This window comes from Buteo buteo, chromosome 11, assembly GCF_964188355.1.
Source record: "Buteo buteo chromosome 11, bButBut1.hap1.1, whole genome shotgun sequence".
Taxonomy (NCBI): Eukaryota; Metazoa; Chordata; class Aves; order Accipitriformes; family Accipitridae; genus Buteo; species Buteo buteo.
This window is the reverse complement of record NC_134181.1, coordinates 36244495-36261464: the sequence shown is the minus strand read 5'-3', so window position 1 is coordinate 36261464 and position 16970 is coordinate 36244495. Positions and strand designations below refer to the sequence as shown.

Genomic DNA, 16970 nt, shown 5'->3' with positions numbered 1-16970 from the left:
GCCAGAAAGTCTATTTAGTTTGTAAGTCTACAAAACCTGGCATATGCCTTCACACAGTCTGAAACACCACTGCAGTATTTACATACCTTCCAAAGAACCACAGAAACATTTATCACTATATGGTCAAGCTCTACTAGTCACCTACCGGCACTGGCATCCTGGAGAAGGACTGTATCACAAACAAGAGCCCACCTCAAGTACCTTTGGGGTATTCAGTGTGTTGTTGCTGCACTGAATTAGTTTCTGACCAGAAAAGAGAACACTTTCTTCAATCACTCTGTAGAAATGTTTTCCTTACGGCCAAACTTCAGAAATATTCACCATCCGATATTGAGGTTGGTTTTTCTAAGAGCTAAGGATCATAAAGTAGCCACGTGTTTAAACAAGAGGTCATTATCCACCAGCTCCAGGGTTCAGTGCAAGCTTCTAAGCAAAGAGCAATTTGAAAATAGAGCTGTTAAAGCACTAACAGTAATTTAGAGTAGTTTAAGTTTCTGTTTTACTGATTTTTCTGGCTAAGATTCATAGGGCTATCAAATTAGCATCTGGATATCTTGTTGAGGGGAGTAAAGTCAATAATCTAACAGGCCTATTTCGTTTCTCTTTACTGCTGCAATTGTGTGACTTCATTGATACTCAGACCTGAAGGCAAAGGACACAAGGACAATGCCCTACGGCAGATGCCAAGCCCCTTTTTTGTGTGTCATACAGCACAGTCCAACAGATGAGATTTGATAAACGGCAATCAGAAGGAACTGTTTCTACTCAAGATGCCATAATACCAAAGGTTTAATATTAACTTATTGGTTCCCGACACAATTATACAAAGGGAGATTTTTCAAAGGTGCAAAGTCAGCGAGAGATTAAGTGAGGGTTTGATCCAAACCTTTAAAAGCCTTGTAACCACACAGTTCACCTGCACCATAACCTGGAAGCTTTTCAGGACCAACAACAGTAGGAAATAACATTTGTTATTTAAATATATGTGCTCTATTAACTCTTTGCAGAGAAATTTGCTTTACCCAATACCAAACTCCGCAGTCTCTCTAGCTTCACCTACTCAACGTGGTAAGAAAAGAAGCTTCTTTACATCCTTCTCTCCTCTCCCTCTGGACAGTACCTCATTTTCAGCATGGGTTTGTGCTGCACTCAGCGCTCCACGTCGCCAGACTGGTCAAACCCGCAGATGGAAGGAAAGATGCCTTTCCATCCCTGCCTCTGGAAAGACGCAGATGTGGTAGGAAAAGCCCTGCAAACTGCCCTCGTTCCCTTTGAAACCCGAGGAGAACAGATGAGCAGCACATTTGAAATTAATTACAGCAAAACCTACTGCATTGTTCTCTCCTCCCCTTCCTTTTTCCCCTGACCTCCTCATCGCAGAGCTTTCACTGAAACCTCTGTGGCGTGTATATTTTCCTAAAGTCGCCGGGGCCAAAATGGTACAGCTGAGACATTCACAGAAGTCAAAGAAAGTGCAGAGCCAGGTTAGCGCACAGGGGTACAATAGTTCCTTAAGAGCGAGCGTCTCCCCCGCCGCCGCCCCCCTCCTCCCAAACCTTCCGTCTCTAATGAACCTTTGGTGTCCGTCCACAAAAAACAAACATCAATCAGGCAACAGGCTGTTCCTTTTCCCCTGTTGCTAGTCTGAAATAACAGTCATCCCCCGCTGGGCTGGGAACGCCACTTCCCTCTCCAGCACACATACGGGATAATAAGGGGGAGGCGAAGGAGGGAGGAAAACCCGCTCCGAGGTGCCAGAATACACAGCGAGCCGTGCCTTTCGGAGCCAGAGAAAACTTGGGAACACAACAGCTTTTGATTCCTCCTGCCCCACTGGGCACGTTAATTATTTAATAGTTGGCTTGTGAATTGGTGGTGGTGGTAGGAACAGGGTGGAAGGGAAATCAGGTTTTTCCCCCCTGCCCCCAGTCCCCTCCTGGCGCTGGCAGACTAGCGTGTGCGCGCACACGCGTGTGTCTGCATGTGCGAGGCTTCAGGCATGCCTGGGAGCCTGCTCTGAGCTGCATCCTCCCTCCGCCGCTCTCACAAGACCCTCCTTGTTGGCTTGTGACCACAGCGGCTACAGACAGCATGGGACGGCATCTGGATCAAATGAGTTATGGGGCAAAGAAATGCACCCTGTCTGCTCTCCGTTTGGAGGCTGATATTTTTCACGTATTATACTTGGGGGAAGGGCACTTTGGAGTTTGTATTGGATTTCAACAGAGTTGGAAACGGAGCTGCAAATCAAACAGAGATCGGCTTATGATTTGCAACCAGGGCTTTCTAGGTGTCTGAAGCAACACTTTGGAAGGAGCGTGGGGAAAAGGAGAATGTAACTACATCTCATTTGGATGGAGAGGACTCACAGATGTTAGGAATATTTTTGATCAACAGCTTTCCTGGCACTGCTTGTGGTGGAATCCACAACCTTGACGGCTAGCTGAGTAAGAAAGTGCTGGCAAGCTCCTGTCTGCATGCAGGCAATTTGCAATGCTGCCAGTCAATATTTCAGTAAAAACAAAATTGCAGCGATCATATTAAAAGAGGGGAAAAGGGAAAATAAAACAAAACAAAACCCAGCCCTGCCTTTTAAGAGAAACTCTGACATGACCTGATGGGAAAGACCCTCCCAAATCAAAACGCACTCTTTGTTTAAAATTAACACACTGTGATGGGAGTCCTGCCGTGAGCATGCAAAGGCAAGCCCGCCAGCAGCAACAGAAGCAGACGCAGCAAGAAGCGGCTCTACATGGGGACACCTGGGTGGCATGTTTAGTACCGGCCTGCAGGAAATGATGCAGAAAGAGGTTTACAGTTGTGTCCATTTGGTGGAGGAAATGTATGCAGCAGGCACGGGCCTGAGCCAAAAACCTGGACCCAGTCCTCTTTTAACAGTTGGGAGGAGAGTGGAAGGGATAGGAGAAGAGGAGAGCTTCTGTGGCAATATTTTCAAAATCCAGGTCTGGATGTAGCCATGCTGGCCTATTCTCAGTTTAAAACAATTCTTGGGGGAGACTGCAAGCGGTGTAGCCCAGGCAGTATTTCTCACTGGACCAGTCTTGAGATGACTGACACAGGCTCTCAGGGGCATCTAAGCTACTGGTACAGCTCACATCACCATGTGGAGCATTTTAAGAGTGTCTCTGAATTACTCCCACCTGCATGGCTTGCAAAAGGGTGCTCCGCTACTCACAACCACTGGAGTTGGGCCCTTTTCTGCCCTGGTCTCAGGACTAAGCTTGGCTGACTATGCTGCCACTGTCAGTGGGGAGTCCTTAGACGTCTGCTTAAGGCTGCTTTACAGCATGTGCTGCTGGAATGACATAAAGGGTCCAGAGACTGGCCTGTAATGCAAAAATATTTCATGCCAAAAGGCACATTATGCTCAGAGAATTTTTTCGTTGATCCAATGAAAGGTATAGAATAATCTGCTCCACTTTGGTTATTAAATTGATCAGTACAGAATGTGATGGACAGATTTTAGTCGTTGGTTTCAGGTTTCTAGCTCAGTTTTAAAGACCAGTTCAATAATAAAAATAATGACAATGTTCATTATTGTATAAACATTCAATGCTCACACTGTAAATTTCTTCCTCCTGCCATTAAGCCTGTATTAAATCAGGTTGTCTCTGCAGAGCTCGCACTGTGAGCGCCTCTCACTGTGCCCAGAGAAGGCCAGCCATGTAGGAAAGCAACTGGCTGGGGACAGCTTAGCTGTTTGGAAGCCAAATCACATAGTACTGAGAAAATTAAAATGTTAGCTGCTTCATCCAACAAGGCTGGCCCTTTTCTGCCACCCTGCTTTGTGGATAGCTTCCCAGGGAGCAGGCTCTGGCTTTGCTTTTGCAGTTTAACATTCATGAGTCAATGCAGTTTGAGGGGCGTTTGCAAACTCTGATGTGATCTTTGGCGATGCTGCCTAGTCCTACACTTCCCACAAGGACAAGGACTCATGGGCCTGGAGGGACAAACTCTTCTTCCACGGGTTTCATGCTGTGAGACAGGGAGCATTCAGGAGACAGATCTCTCTCAAAACTGGATCATCAATAAATATGGAAATACAGAACAAACTAAGCAGACACCAGCAGCAGATGCAGGTTCATAGACGTCTGCTTATTACCAAACCTCACTCCAGCTGAGACTTAAATAGCCTCCTTTATGCAAAACGGGAGAGGGAGCGGAATTGAAGGAAACTGGCAATTACACAATTTTATTTCCCTCCTAGCCCATTCGCTTTTCATCAGGTGGCTCTGTGCTTGCATACGAAAGGCGCTTGTGAGTGCTAAGTTAAGCACAAAGCCAGCTTGATACTTTCCTTTCACTGGAAGGAAGTCTCTGTGTGCTTTTCTAGATGCAGTGGAAAAGCACAGGGAACACGTTATTTTATGTTATTTTGAAAGCACCAGCAGAACCTGAGAAACAGGGACTTCAGGTGGCATCGTCCCTCTTTTCCAAGGCTGCAACCTCTCCTGAACATGACGGTGCTCAGAAACAGATGCCGGGGTCTAAGTTTAACCCCACACCAGGATTTATCCGCATAGATCCATCTGCAATCTTCTCCTTCCTCACCTTTTAAAGCAAACAAACTCCTCCTTCCTAAAATCTCCACCCAAACTCTAGTGGGTTGACTGGCAAGGAACCCACCATCTCACAGTGCTAGGTGATGTATTTGGGTGCAATCAGGTTTTCCCAGCTTTGCTGCTCACCTTGCTGATACCTTTTAAGAATATATCTCCAACAGGGCAAAAAGTTAGCGTCCATTTCACTGGAGAGAGATCTGGAAGTCTGACTATTCCCTTATGGGTAAGCCTTAAAGAATTTATTAGTGATGAAACCAATATGTTTTTTCAGAAACTTAATAGGGTTCCATAAAAATTACTTCAATAACTTTTAAAATTTAATGGCGAACGAGAACCTTTCCAAAGGCTTTTTGAACTGTCCGACAGAATCCCAGAGCAGGGATATAATTCTGCAATAAATTTTGCAGGACGATTAAAAAAAAAATATAGAAAGCTTTTAATTTCCTATTACCTCCTGTAAGACTTTGCCATCAATTTAAAGCAAATAAATGAACTAAAAGCACTGCAGTCACTTTTCTGTCCCAGCTATTTACAAGAAAATATTTACTGTTTGGAAAAAAACCCAACAAACTAGAACAAGCATCCTTTTCAGAAACACAGACGTGCAAACACAAACACTATGCCAAGTCCTGCTCTCTTATACATTGGTGTAAACCCAAATAAATCCAGTGAAGTCAATGGAGTCAGTATGGCTTTACCTGGCTGAACCGAGCCCAGGAGCTGGGGCCGAGCACAGAGAGCAGCAGAGATGGAAGGAAAGCCTCACGCTGCGAGTCCCCGGGCAGCTCGGCAGCAACATTAACAGGCTCCACGGGGAACTGTGTTCAGCCCTTGTTAGCAGGAAGGATGGTCAGTGAAGCAAGGAGGTGAGAGAAGTGGCGAGCACATGCGTGCAGGGCTCGCGCAGTTATTAAAGGAGAAAATGGCAGGAGCCCCGTGGGCTGAAAGCGAGCCCCGAACCTGGCCTCCCTCCTCCCCTCCCACGGGACAGGACCGGAGAGCTTACAGCAGTGGTTTCAAATGAAGCTAATAGGAAAAAAACCCCAAACAAAACCCCCAAACAACGCCCCCCCCAGCCCTGAAACATAGCATGGACTCCCACTGCTCGCCACACAGGGTGATTGGGACTCATCAGCCACGTCCCTGTCCCGGGCAGAAGGTCTTGGTCTCTGGGGGCGGCGGTGGGAGGAGAGGGAGAAGCAGGGGGATGCTGAGAGCATCCTCTTTTCCCAAAGTCTCGGCTGCTGGATGCTGGGGCCTCGCTGGGACTTAGAGACCCTGCCAGCGTCGCACACAAAAGAGTAACCAGATCCATTTGCAATTAAACGGCACACCCTGGTCTCATTGATCACTCCCATTGATTGCCCAGAAGGAAACACAAGACGACCTGGGGTCAGATCCAGCTCCCCCCCTGCCCCAGCCTCCTTACCCCCCACCGCCTTGTCAAATTACTTGTCGATCCTCAGGCTGCCCTGTTTTATGCCGCTGACCTGCACCAAGCGCAGGGTTACCGTGTCCGCGGGAGTCCCTAATGGGCTATTATACAGCAGAGGATAGCTGCCCATCGGTAACCTGTCAAACCGCTTCACCGAAACACAAACACAGAGCACGGGGTGGAGAGCGGCACGGAAAGGAGCATCGGAGAACTTAAAAAAGTAGCACGAGCCTAGGCCGGCACACACCTCCAGCCCGGGCCAAGGGGGGCTGCAGAGGAGGAGGACTCTCCTTCGTGAGGAGCGAGCCTGATCTGCGTGGGGACGTGGTGGCCGCAGTGTGCTCCGACCTGTACCAGAGGTCCGGACACCCCCTCTCGCCCCACACCGCAGTGCTAGTCCATACGGAGAGGGAATCAGGTTTACACCCGGTGTTTAGTTTTCTCAGGAACTGAAGCTTTACAAAATCTTACATGAATAAAACATGTCTCTGAGGTATTTTAAAAGCAGAAGCGAGAAGACCCGATAGCTTTGTGGGGGTTGCAACCGCTGCTCTTAACATCACCGCCCTACAGCATCCTTCTGGGGCTGAGATACAACCTGCACCAGCATCCTGGAATCGGGGACAGCAGCTGGAAGCAGCGCTAAGACTCACTGGCTTGGCTTTTGCTACTCACGAAAACAGATAAGCAAACTATAAACAAGGAGTAAAAAGATGGTATCTTTCAAACAACCCTTAGAAGTCTAGGCAATGTAAACTACTACACGCATTTGGAAGGAATTTTTTTTTTTTCCTTTCTTTTTTTTTTCTGATTTACAGCTTGATGGTCCTTTTATCTACTTTCACACGAACCAAGAAAAGCTAGAATATGCCTACTCAATCAATACGAGTTTGTGCTGGCCCATTCAGGATATATATTATTTTGCTTTTATAGTTTATTTTAAATAAAAAGTATAATTAAAGAAAATAAACCACCCACTTCATAACATTTATACAACGAAGACTTTATTTATTTTATTTACGTTTTGGTGGGCAAGGCACAGCATGCAGTTAGCTTTCTGTGATACTTAACAAAGCCGCATTTGAAATTTAAAATCTTTAAGGAAATGAACAAATTCTGCAGAGGAAGGGCAGTTGAGCAAAGAGACTTCTTACATTACCCTAGGTAATTGTGCATATATATGTTTCTGCGTGCCTCTCTCTACTCCAAAAACATATCCATGACTTGGATGCTTTAAATCAAAAAGCAATTTCAGTCTGTAATTCTCAAATAAATAATTAAACACATTTTATCTCCTACAGTATTGCTTCTATTCATTCTAATCCCACTGACAGGAATGCAGCAACATACCCCACATCCTTAAAATAACAAAACAAAGCACAAGATACCAACCAGAAGGCCTGGAAATGTTTATAATTCAACTTTTCAACTCTCTTGGCTGCAGCCTGAAGCTACAAAGAAAGCTCTATGCTGGCTCACTTGAAGGAGACAAACCCGGAGATAGCTGTGCAAACCGCACGGCAAATGGTGCAAGCAAAACCTGCCCACTTGCACAAGGCAGCTCTAACTTTGGGAGGCATACAACACTCAATTTGTGTTGAAGTTAATAAATTATCCACTTTTGCAGTCTAACTGAGTTTTACGAACTTAACCAGACAGTGTGGTTAAGGCTAATGGTCTCTCCTACTTGTCCATCATATTTTCACAGACAGCTGCTATGGATAGGGTTGGTTATACCCTGAACTACTAATAAATACATACAACATAGCTAACAGGGGAGGCAGAGGGGACATTCCGATTCCCAAAGAGAAGGCTGAGAGCTTTCCAGAGCCTGCAAAATCAGAAAACTGCAAGAAGACTGAAAGACTGCACTTACTACTCTATTTTCTGTGTTTGGTTTTGTTTTGAAATGTGGCTAACTGGCTTAGGTGATTATCTCGGTTGCCCACACTGTTTGAAAATCAAAGTCCTCCTCCTTCTCAGGCCACTGTATAATTATAAATATGAATATGTAAGAAGGCTAATGTACTCATCCAGGCAGTGACAAAGCAGATAGAACTTTTCAAAAAGAGGATGCTGGGATGGGGTCGCATGCTGGATTTAGCAGTAGGGTATCCAGCATCATCAACCCCAAGCATTTACAAATCACAAACCATCTTTAAACAAGGTTAAAACCAGTATTTGGGCTTCTTTTTGACTGCCTGCTGGCTTTGAGGCACAGAAGAATCGGGGTTCCAGGCTCTTCTCTGTAGCCAGGAAGACTAAAGTCTTGCTTAAAAAATGAAATTAAAGCTTAGATTTCTATACAACCCTCTGAGGGCTTGAGTTTCATGAAAAACACAGAATATTGTAAGGTTGTGATAAAATCACAAGAGCTGCAACATGGGGAGTAGAGCAGCTGCAGAGCATCCTGAGCACTGTATAAATCATAGCAATGTGGTTGTTATCTAAGTAAATGCATTACTTCTTTTATTTATTATTACAGATGCTGCTGTGGAAGTTTTTGCATGCCTGTAATTATGGCGGACTCTTGTCCAAAGATTCAGCTGTAAATTATCATCCCCCTCAAGTTCACTGACTGTGCAGGTAATCACACACAAGATGGTGACCTCATCAAAATGTAACCAGAACCTGGGGATAAAACTGAGAACAAGAGCCGGGATGCATCTCCACTTTTCCTGCATCTCAGACCCCTCTGTGGACCCCACACAAGAAAAACTGGGAAAATTTATGGTATATCTCCTGACCTCCATTCATGTAAAACACAGCTAATTGCCTGACTGGGTGCTGTGAGACGTTTGCTCTGTGTCTATGCAGATCTTCTTGTGATGGAAAGCTCTACATCCCGGCACAGTAAGGTATAGGCCCTGAAGGAGAGGTGGACTTGATTGCAGGAGATGCTGTCCCAGTCCAGACAGGGAGTCTCTGACCCTGACAACTGGAGAGAGAGGGCCAAGGGGACAGGACCAGAGGCAGAGCAAAGCACGCAAGCGGCACGGCGAGCACAGGAGACACCGGCCTCGATTCCCCTGTCAGCGCTGAGCGACTGTTAAGCTGTGCTGCTGCAAACCTGTGCCAAGCACGTTATTTTGAGCTCAGCTGTGTTCAGATTGTTTTCTGCTTCACCGCGCACTCACAGGTTCCTCCTGGAGAGCTGACTTGCTGCCCTCCCGTCCTGCCCCTGCCCTGCTGCCCCTCCTTTCCCCTCTCACCCCATCTCACAGTAATAACCATCAGTTTTTAACAGCATGTCCTACACTGGAGGTTTTGTAGTTCCAGCATTTAAAATGATTTAGTGTGACAGTTTAGTGTTGAATTAAAAAAAAAAAAAAAAAGAAAAAAAAAAAAGAAGAGAAGCAGCAGAGAGAAAAAGGAGAGACAGTCCCCTTAAGGCAACAACATTATGGAGCAGTGATCTCAGAGGAACATGGGTTCTTCTCTGGTTCAGATGTGCTTGTCAGAGCTCAGTGTTGTCTCTGAACAAGAAATCTCTCTTGCTGGCCCAAGGCACAGTTTTGTGGTCAAGAGGACAGCAAATAAAGGGAGGGAACTTCAAAGAACCATAAGCTGCATTAGCCCGCTGGGGCGGGTGGCTGCGGCACATCCCATGGCTGACAATTACGACCTGCACGCCGAGAAAGCTTGCCTCCCTCTCGTCAGAGGGATAAGACACAGCCTGTGAGCTTTAGAGCTTTGAGAATGTGTACAGTTCATGATGAAAGATAGCACTTCAAAGCCCTCTGCCTAGAAACCCAGGGAGAAGTGAGAGCGGAGGGTAAGCAATCTTTTTTTCCTGGGGGGTGCACATGCGGGGGAAGGATAAGACTTATTTTCACTGTCATTTATTATTGCCATGAAAATGAAGCCTTGCACTGTTTATGGAATCTCTCATTAAAAGGATCTCTTGATAAATCGCTTGATAAACATTCATTAATTAAGTCTCTCAGCGCACTTGGCTGACAAGCATTAGTCTTCATTTTGCAGGAGGGGGAAATCGAGGCATGGAGTTCAGTGAGCCCCCAACCAGCCCAGCGCAGAGCTGCATCCCCACCAGTCACTCCGTGCCACCAGACAGATGGATTACACTGCTCCCTCCGTGTCCAGATTTTGATCCAAAGATAGGGGCAACGCACTCAGCTTCAACAAACTTCAAAGCCTTTGTACCCCTGCTGCTGCCCAATGTCCCCCGGGGCTGCAGGGCAGACGTGGCTGTGCAGGTTTGGCTCCTCCATGGGTGTCTCCGCTGATGCCCTGGGGACTCCTGGACACCCCTTTCATCTCACAGGCAGCACCTCCACACCCACAGCCTGCCTGGGGTTACGAACACAGACACCTTAGCCGCTGCCCAGCCTCTGCTTACTCTGCGATTGAGATTTTCCTCGTCAGGGCCCTTGACCAATGCTAAAGCCATTTGGGAAACATCTACTTTAAGATGCCCATCTCACCCTAACCCCACCAGTGGCCCTGGGTTCAAACGCTGAGGACTCAGCAGGTCTCCTGAGCTACAGCTCCAAGGTTATTGTGGTAGAAAAGGCACCACCTCGCCTGCTTTCCCTGGCATACAGCAGGTCTACAGCAAAGAGCGGTGGGAGAAAGCTCAACTACCTCCAGCCAGACCCATCGGGGAAGCCCACTGCAGGAGGGAGCCAGCAGCGAGAACGCAACACTCGAGTCCTTAAAATACAAACTATCCTACCCCCGCCCCCCCTTAAAAATATCATCGCAGCAGGCAGGCGGAGGTCCTTCCAGTGACTCAGAGGTGAATGTCCCTCTCACCTCCTCAGACCCACAACACATCTGCCCTCCTATCAATCACCGTCACTCGCTCTGCCTCATCCACCCACTTGGAGACAGAGGGATGGATTTGGCTTTCTCCTATGCCTCCCCTGCCCTGCATGGCACTTGCTCTTCAGAAAAAGCAAAGGACTGGCTGGGAGATTCCTGTGAGAAATGAGCTGCATAAGAGAGCAAACAGACCTTTATTATTTGTTTATTGATTTATTCACCAGGAGGATGTAACACCCAGCCCTCAGCAGCAAATGCCCTTGTAACCGTGCCGCAGCGACAAGTTGGCTAAACAAACGCTTTTCTGCGTCAGAAAACAAAGACCTGTCAGCAGAGCAGATCGGGGATTCTCTGCTTTTACTTTTAATTATTATTTCCTTACACGCAGGATTTAATCTCTTTTCCTGGAAGCTCAAAGTGCCCCATTCAGCCTATTTCACAGCTGTGACTACCGAGGTCACCCCGGGTCAGGACAACTCTCTCTGTCGCATAATAGCGACTGGTCCCCGAAGTGGACATCTACGCCGTGCATCTGTTGTTGCAGATGAACTGGTGTCAAAAGGAGGAGCACCGCTGCCGCCCCGGCCCCGGCAGGGAGGGGGCAAAGACAAACGTTACCCAGAGAGCCCCAGACAAAAGACGCTGCTCCTCAGGCCTTTTGTGGAGCTGTGAAATATGGTCAAAGGTTACGTTTTACAGCTGTTCCAGCTTCAAATAAGCGAAACCTGTCTATCTTAATTCTTAATTGCATTGCTAAGCTGCTGATAAACTAGGACGGCATAAAACAAATACACAGGGCGAAACACATCCCCAGGGAAAGTTTGTGGGAACAGGGGGAGTTGCACCAGACAATGAATCCACTTTATTGTGTTTTAAAAGCCTGGTTACCTTCAATAAAAGTTGCAGCATGGATGCTGCAGATTTGCTAGTTAATATTTCTCCAGAAAGGCCACAAGTGTTTACAAAAGAAGGGCATAGTGCAAATGCCCACGGGACAGGACAAGCACATGGTGCGCCACGCGTGTGCCCATCAGGAAACCGTGTTGAGCTAATCCCCTCCCCGCACAGCCACCACGGCTCCAGCCCTGGAGAACATGGCCCTTAAATCAACGCTCTTATCTCACAAAAGGAATTTAAGCGCAACGCTTTGAAAGTCACTTTCTCCCGGCCATATGGCATCACCGAGCCTGGTCATGCCGGAGTGGCATTTATTTGCATGTGCCAAAGACAAATCTGGCTCTTGCGTTGCGGGAGTGATAACAGGGCGAGGGGTAGAATTTAGCGCTGTTTGGGTTTCTGCACAAAATCTCACTGAGGCAATTTTCTCTCACCTCTCAACGCAAGTGCCAAACGCTGAGGTAGCCCCCAGCAGAGCCTGCCCGCGATCGCAGCCCATGCCGGTCAGCAAGGCTTCACCGGTCAGGGCCAGGGTAAAAGAGAAGTCCGAGACGAAAATCATGATCCGAACCCAAAGCTTCCCAAAGCTGGCAATGCCTACACACACAGCGAACCAAACAGGAACAGGCTTAAGTTACAGGGATATAAACAGCAGTGAACACAAATTTCAAGACAGCAAATTCACAGGCATTCACACATTCAACTTCCTGATAAGGAGGTATTTTGAAAACTCATGTTGCTGAGCTGCTCTGTGATATGAAGGGGTGGGGGATCTCAGGCTTCAGCATGAGGAGGAGCCAACAAAGCTGCTAACACTTCAACATAAGCCTCTCCAGCAGATCTCTGTGCCATGCATTTATGCAGGATGGCAAGATTTTTGTTTTGCTGAGGCAGTGCCGTCTGGGCAATCTGGTTTGCCTTATCAGCGAGCCAAGGCTGAGAGAAGAGAAATGCTCTTCCCCACCATTTGTTTAAACTTCCCTCCTTCCCCTAGATAAAGCTGCATACTTTCATAAAAATATCTGCAAATGTAATAACATAATGGGCTTGTCATCCGTTTCCACATTTGGCATTGAAGATCTGCAAAGCTTGGAAAGAAAGAGAATTCCTAATACCGCTGTTAAAGAGCCCAGCTATAAACCGGGCCTGGATCCAGGTGATGGAGCACACAAGCACCGAAACGCCTTTCCATGGCCAGCACCTACTCCTACACAACTGCAAATTATTCCTTTCTTGGCCCTCTTGAAATAATGTGAGAAGGTTACTTCATCACTTCTTATTAATGGGCCTCATCTCCCCTCTTTGGGGTATTTGCATGTCCCCAGTATTCATTATTGCTCTGAACTGATTTTATTCTGCAGCTCCATGCTGGGAATGCTGCACAACAGCCACACAACCTGAACATTCATTCAGAGCCACACCACCAGCCTCCTCACAAGACAAAGCGGAACCATTCCCAGTGCCATGCTTTCCATCCTGTACCACACTTTGCCCTCTCCAAGGCTGTTTCTTCAGTATTTTTGCCCAGGATCCATCTCAGTGAGATTATCCCTGGGAACACATGAAACTAGAGCAGCCCTGTTTCACGGCTGTACCGAGCCCTCAAAAGAGGGCTTGGTGTATTTAGAGATATGTCACTGTACCTCCCAGGGGGAATCTGAAACGGCGCAGTCTCTTAGCAACACCCAGCATGTATCACAGGTAACTCTCAATTAATAGTAATAGTGGGAGCTGCGAGCCACAACCCTGCAACGTGCTGAGCACCTTCCACCTTGTTTTGGAGAACCGAGACGTACAGACACAACTGCTCTGTGTGTAGTGGCAGGAGAGGGGTGTGCAAGCCTTTGTAAGGATAATACAGGTAACAGTGAAACATTGATTTGTTTAAAATAAATGAGGATTTGATTGTATTAGAGGGAAAAGCATATTCCCTGGAGTAAAGTCTGACTTCTCCTTTGTCGGTAATCCCTCTCTCTAAGACATTTGTTACAAAGCTGACTGGTAGGGAAGAAGTCACACCCCACACTGAGACAATGCAGCTCTAAATTTTAACTTAATCATCACAAGCCTGTAAAGCTGATCTTATGACAATGTGTGTGGCAAAATTAAAGGCGCTCGCAAAACTGATGTCCCGCTATTCACACGATTCGGATTCGCAACTCAAATCTCTTGCTCTAAGGTAAAGAAAGCATTTCTCCAGATCACTTACCTTTATTTCCTGCAGGGGAGAACAGCTTCTCAGAGCCTACAGAAGCCTGAAAAAGAAAGAGAAAAAGAGGGTGAGTAATACTAAAGGAGAATTTAGGAAAGCTTGCTCACAAAAACACAGCTCATAAAACAAGTCGGTTATCTGTAGACCTGCAATTACACATTGCACCTGGAGGGTGCAATGTTGTGCCATTAAAGGATAAGCATGCATCCTAAGAAGATGAAAGCAAAGCGTATACAAGTACTGTCCTGATCTCACCCAACTACATCCTCCTGTCTCGTTTATTTAGGCAGCCATGCAATGCACAGCTATTTTATCCATGATTCCTCATATAAAAACAAAACCAGTGAAACTGCTATCAAGCTGAAGGAAAAAAAAAACATTTCAAAGCCCCTCTCATTGAAAATAAGCTCGTTTCTTGCTGAACATGCAAAATGTAATTTGTGTATTGGAAACACAAGTTGCAACTGAACACATCTGTATGAAAGAGGGTGTTATTTAATATTATGCCAAATGATAGATACATGCTGCTATGCACTTAGTTGAGTATGAAATAAAACGACTTCCTCTTGGAAGAAGCCCGTCTCCTTGCAAACTGGGTTGCATTATGCTGTTTGAACTCCACGGCAATGTATTTGTGCTCCTCACAGCTCTGGGAAATAGTTAAAGAAATCCAATTAACCTAAACCTTGTAAACAGCTTCATGATAATCAGGGTCACTGGGTTACAGACAAGATGATAATGACAGACGGGGAAAAAAAGTCCATTCATCGTAAATAAAGCTTTTATGAGTTAATTTGATGGCTTCCTTCCCTCCCCCCACTGATATCAAACAGTCAACCTATTTCAGCGTAAGCTTTTCCTCCTCGCTATCTGATAAAATAGCAAGTAGCCTCTACAGAATCAAAGCTGGTCTAGGAGCAGGGAGCACGATCAACATTACTACCATCTAGAAGATAGCTGAAAATATCAACGTTTTGGCACTGACTGCTGCACGAATAAAATGGGGTGAGGTACAAAGCTGAAGAGCAAAAGATATTGAAAGTGAAAAAAGCCCTTCTCCCCTGGCTCTGCTTTAAAAACAATGAATTAATTCAACACATGGCTGAACTAAGTTGATTTTCTTTTTTATTTTATTGATTTTATTCTAAGGTGCCTTGGGAGATTTGCATGATAAAAGAGCACTATGAATTGTATTACACTGTTATATATTTTAAATGACGACTCAGAAGGAAAAAAAACAAATAGTAAAATGCAGGATCTGCATGAAATATAGTAAGAAGCAAGAAAGAGTGATCTATTAATGTTATTTCTGAGGAAAGTGGCACTGCAAGCACTGAATGTCTTACTTAATGCAAATGCATAAAAAAGAGAGGGAAAACGACATGAAAAATAGGTTGAGGCTGAGACACATAAGAAAGAAATTCTGAATCATGTCCACGACAAAGCTGCACGTGTAGCTGTGGCATGTATGATTGTTACACAGCTCAGCAAAAGGATCCTAAAATCTTAGGGAAAATCAGTTACCTGCACGATCCCTTCACTGCATGGATTAAAGAGAGGAAGAACCAGGATTAAACAAGGTTTTGCCTAGGCTGGTTTGCAAAGAAAGTGTAACAGCGTCACACAGCAGCAACAACAGTGGTGCATAAAACGTTTGACAGCCAACTCTGAATTTACAACCCATTGTTAAGAGGTTTTTCACTTATAATCAACACAAAGTCACCATGCATGCAGAACACATCTGCAGGCTCTGGGAATTCACCCATGCTAACAGCTTACACAAAGCCAGGACCTAGCCTCAGAGCAGAAGCGCTAGGACACGTGGCAGGTGGATAAATAAGATTCCCCCATTTTATAGGCAATGAAACTTCGGCATGGCTTGCACTAAAGCCCAAGCAGTAAATCGGCAGCTGAGCCACAGATCCTAAGTGCCGGTTTCTGATGCTGGGGTGCGGGGTGTGCAGCCCGTAAGAGGACCCCACTCTCCGGCAGCCTGCTCGGGAGAGCTGCCCTTCCCTGGGGTGCCGTACAGGACAAGCCACCGGCTGCAAGAGCCGCTCCGGCAGCAGCGGCCAACCCAGCTGGGAGAAGCTTTATGCTTCGCCTGGTCTGGAAAGTTGGGTCCCGCCGACACCGCTTTATGGCAATGACCAGCTCACTCCCCTCTGCATAATTCAGTACTGAGGATTTAATATAGACTGGCACTGTTTAATCGTGAGCTAAAGATCTCAGCGGTACAGGTCCAGACTATATAAAAACAACGTTTAAGGAAGTCAAGCAAGAAAATTCACTTTTAAGACAAAGTAACACACACGGATTATTGCTCGGTCTTCTGCTATCAATATGTGGCACCGCCTTCAACAATAGAGTCAACATTTACAGAGCAGTGTTTTCAACATCACAACCACAGTTTACAGACACAAACCTTCACACCTAGAGTTTACAGTAACTTTTGCTCTCACTTCTGGTGATTTCAAGCTCCAGATCTGAGCAGTTTTTGGCATGAGCACCATTCTGAAACAGTGAATGCCTGTGCTATAGGATATTCTGCGAGCTGCTGTAAAGGCAGGAGGGAAGCTGGGGGAGGAAGAGCCTGAATACATCATTCAATTCCATCAGTCACCCTTTAAAGGAAGCATACAATAAAACCTATGTGTCTGAGGGAGCCCACTAATGAGTGAAAAAATCCAGCAAACCAACGCATCTGCTAAAACAAGTCCCCTCCCAAATTTTCTGCTGTTTCAAGCAAATAATTTGCATATGTTTAAGAAGGGATTAAAAAAAAAAAAAGTGGAATTCTTCCCTTGTGAGCAAAACCAGGCGTTTGGAGTTCTTTATGTGGAAGGGTTCAAGCCATCCCAGGAAATCACACTTTTTGATTACAAAATGAAACTAAAAATTTCCTTTTTTTCCCCCTCATTGCCTCCTGCCTGTCTCCAACTGAAGGACCACCTTGGGTACAGGGGCAACTGAGGCAGCTCCATGCACCCCTCAAGTCTTTCACTGCCCCCCAAATTCCTTTTTGTTGCTGCATAAGGCAGAGAGACATCCCCAGCCT

General features: G+C 46.1%; 1 protein-coding gene across 12 annotated transcripts in view; it reads right to left on the bottom strand.

Moving 5' to 3' along the window:
- Positions 1–16970, bottom strand: part of FBRSL1 (fibrosin like 1) — a 558388-nt gene that overhangs the window by 45431 nt on the left and 495987 nt on the right. For all 12 annotated transcript variants that reach the window (XM_075041518.1, XM_075041524.1, XM_075041519.1 and 9 more), the window contains one exon: positions 13910–13955. In XM_075041518.1, coding sequence (XP_074897619.1) covers positions 13910–13955 — 46 coding nt within the window. The remainder of the gene's footprint in view (positions 1–13909; positions 13956–16970) is intronic.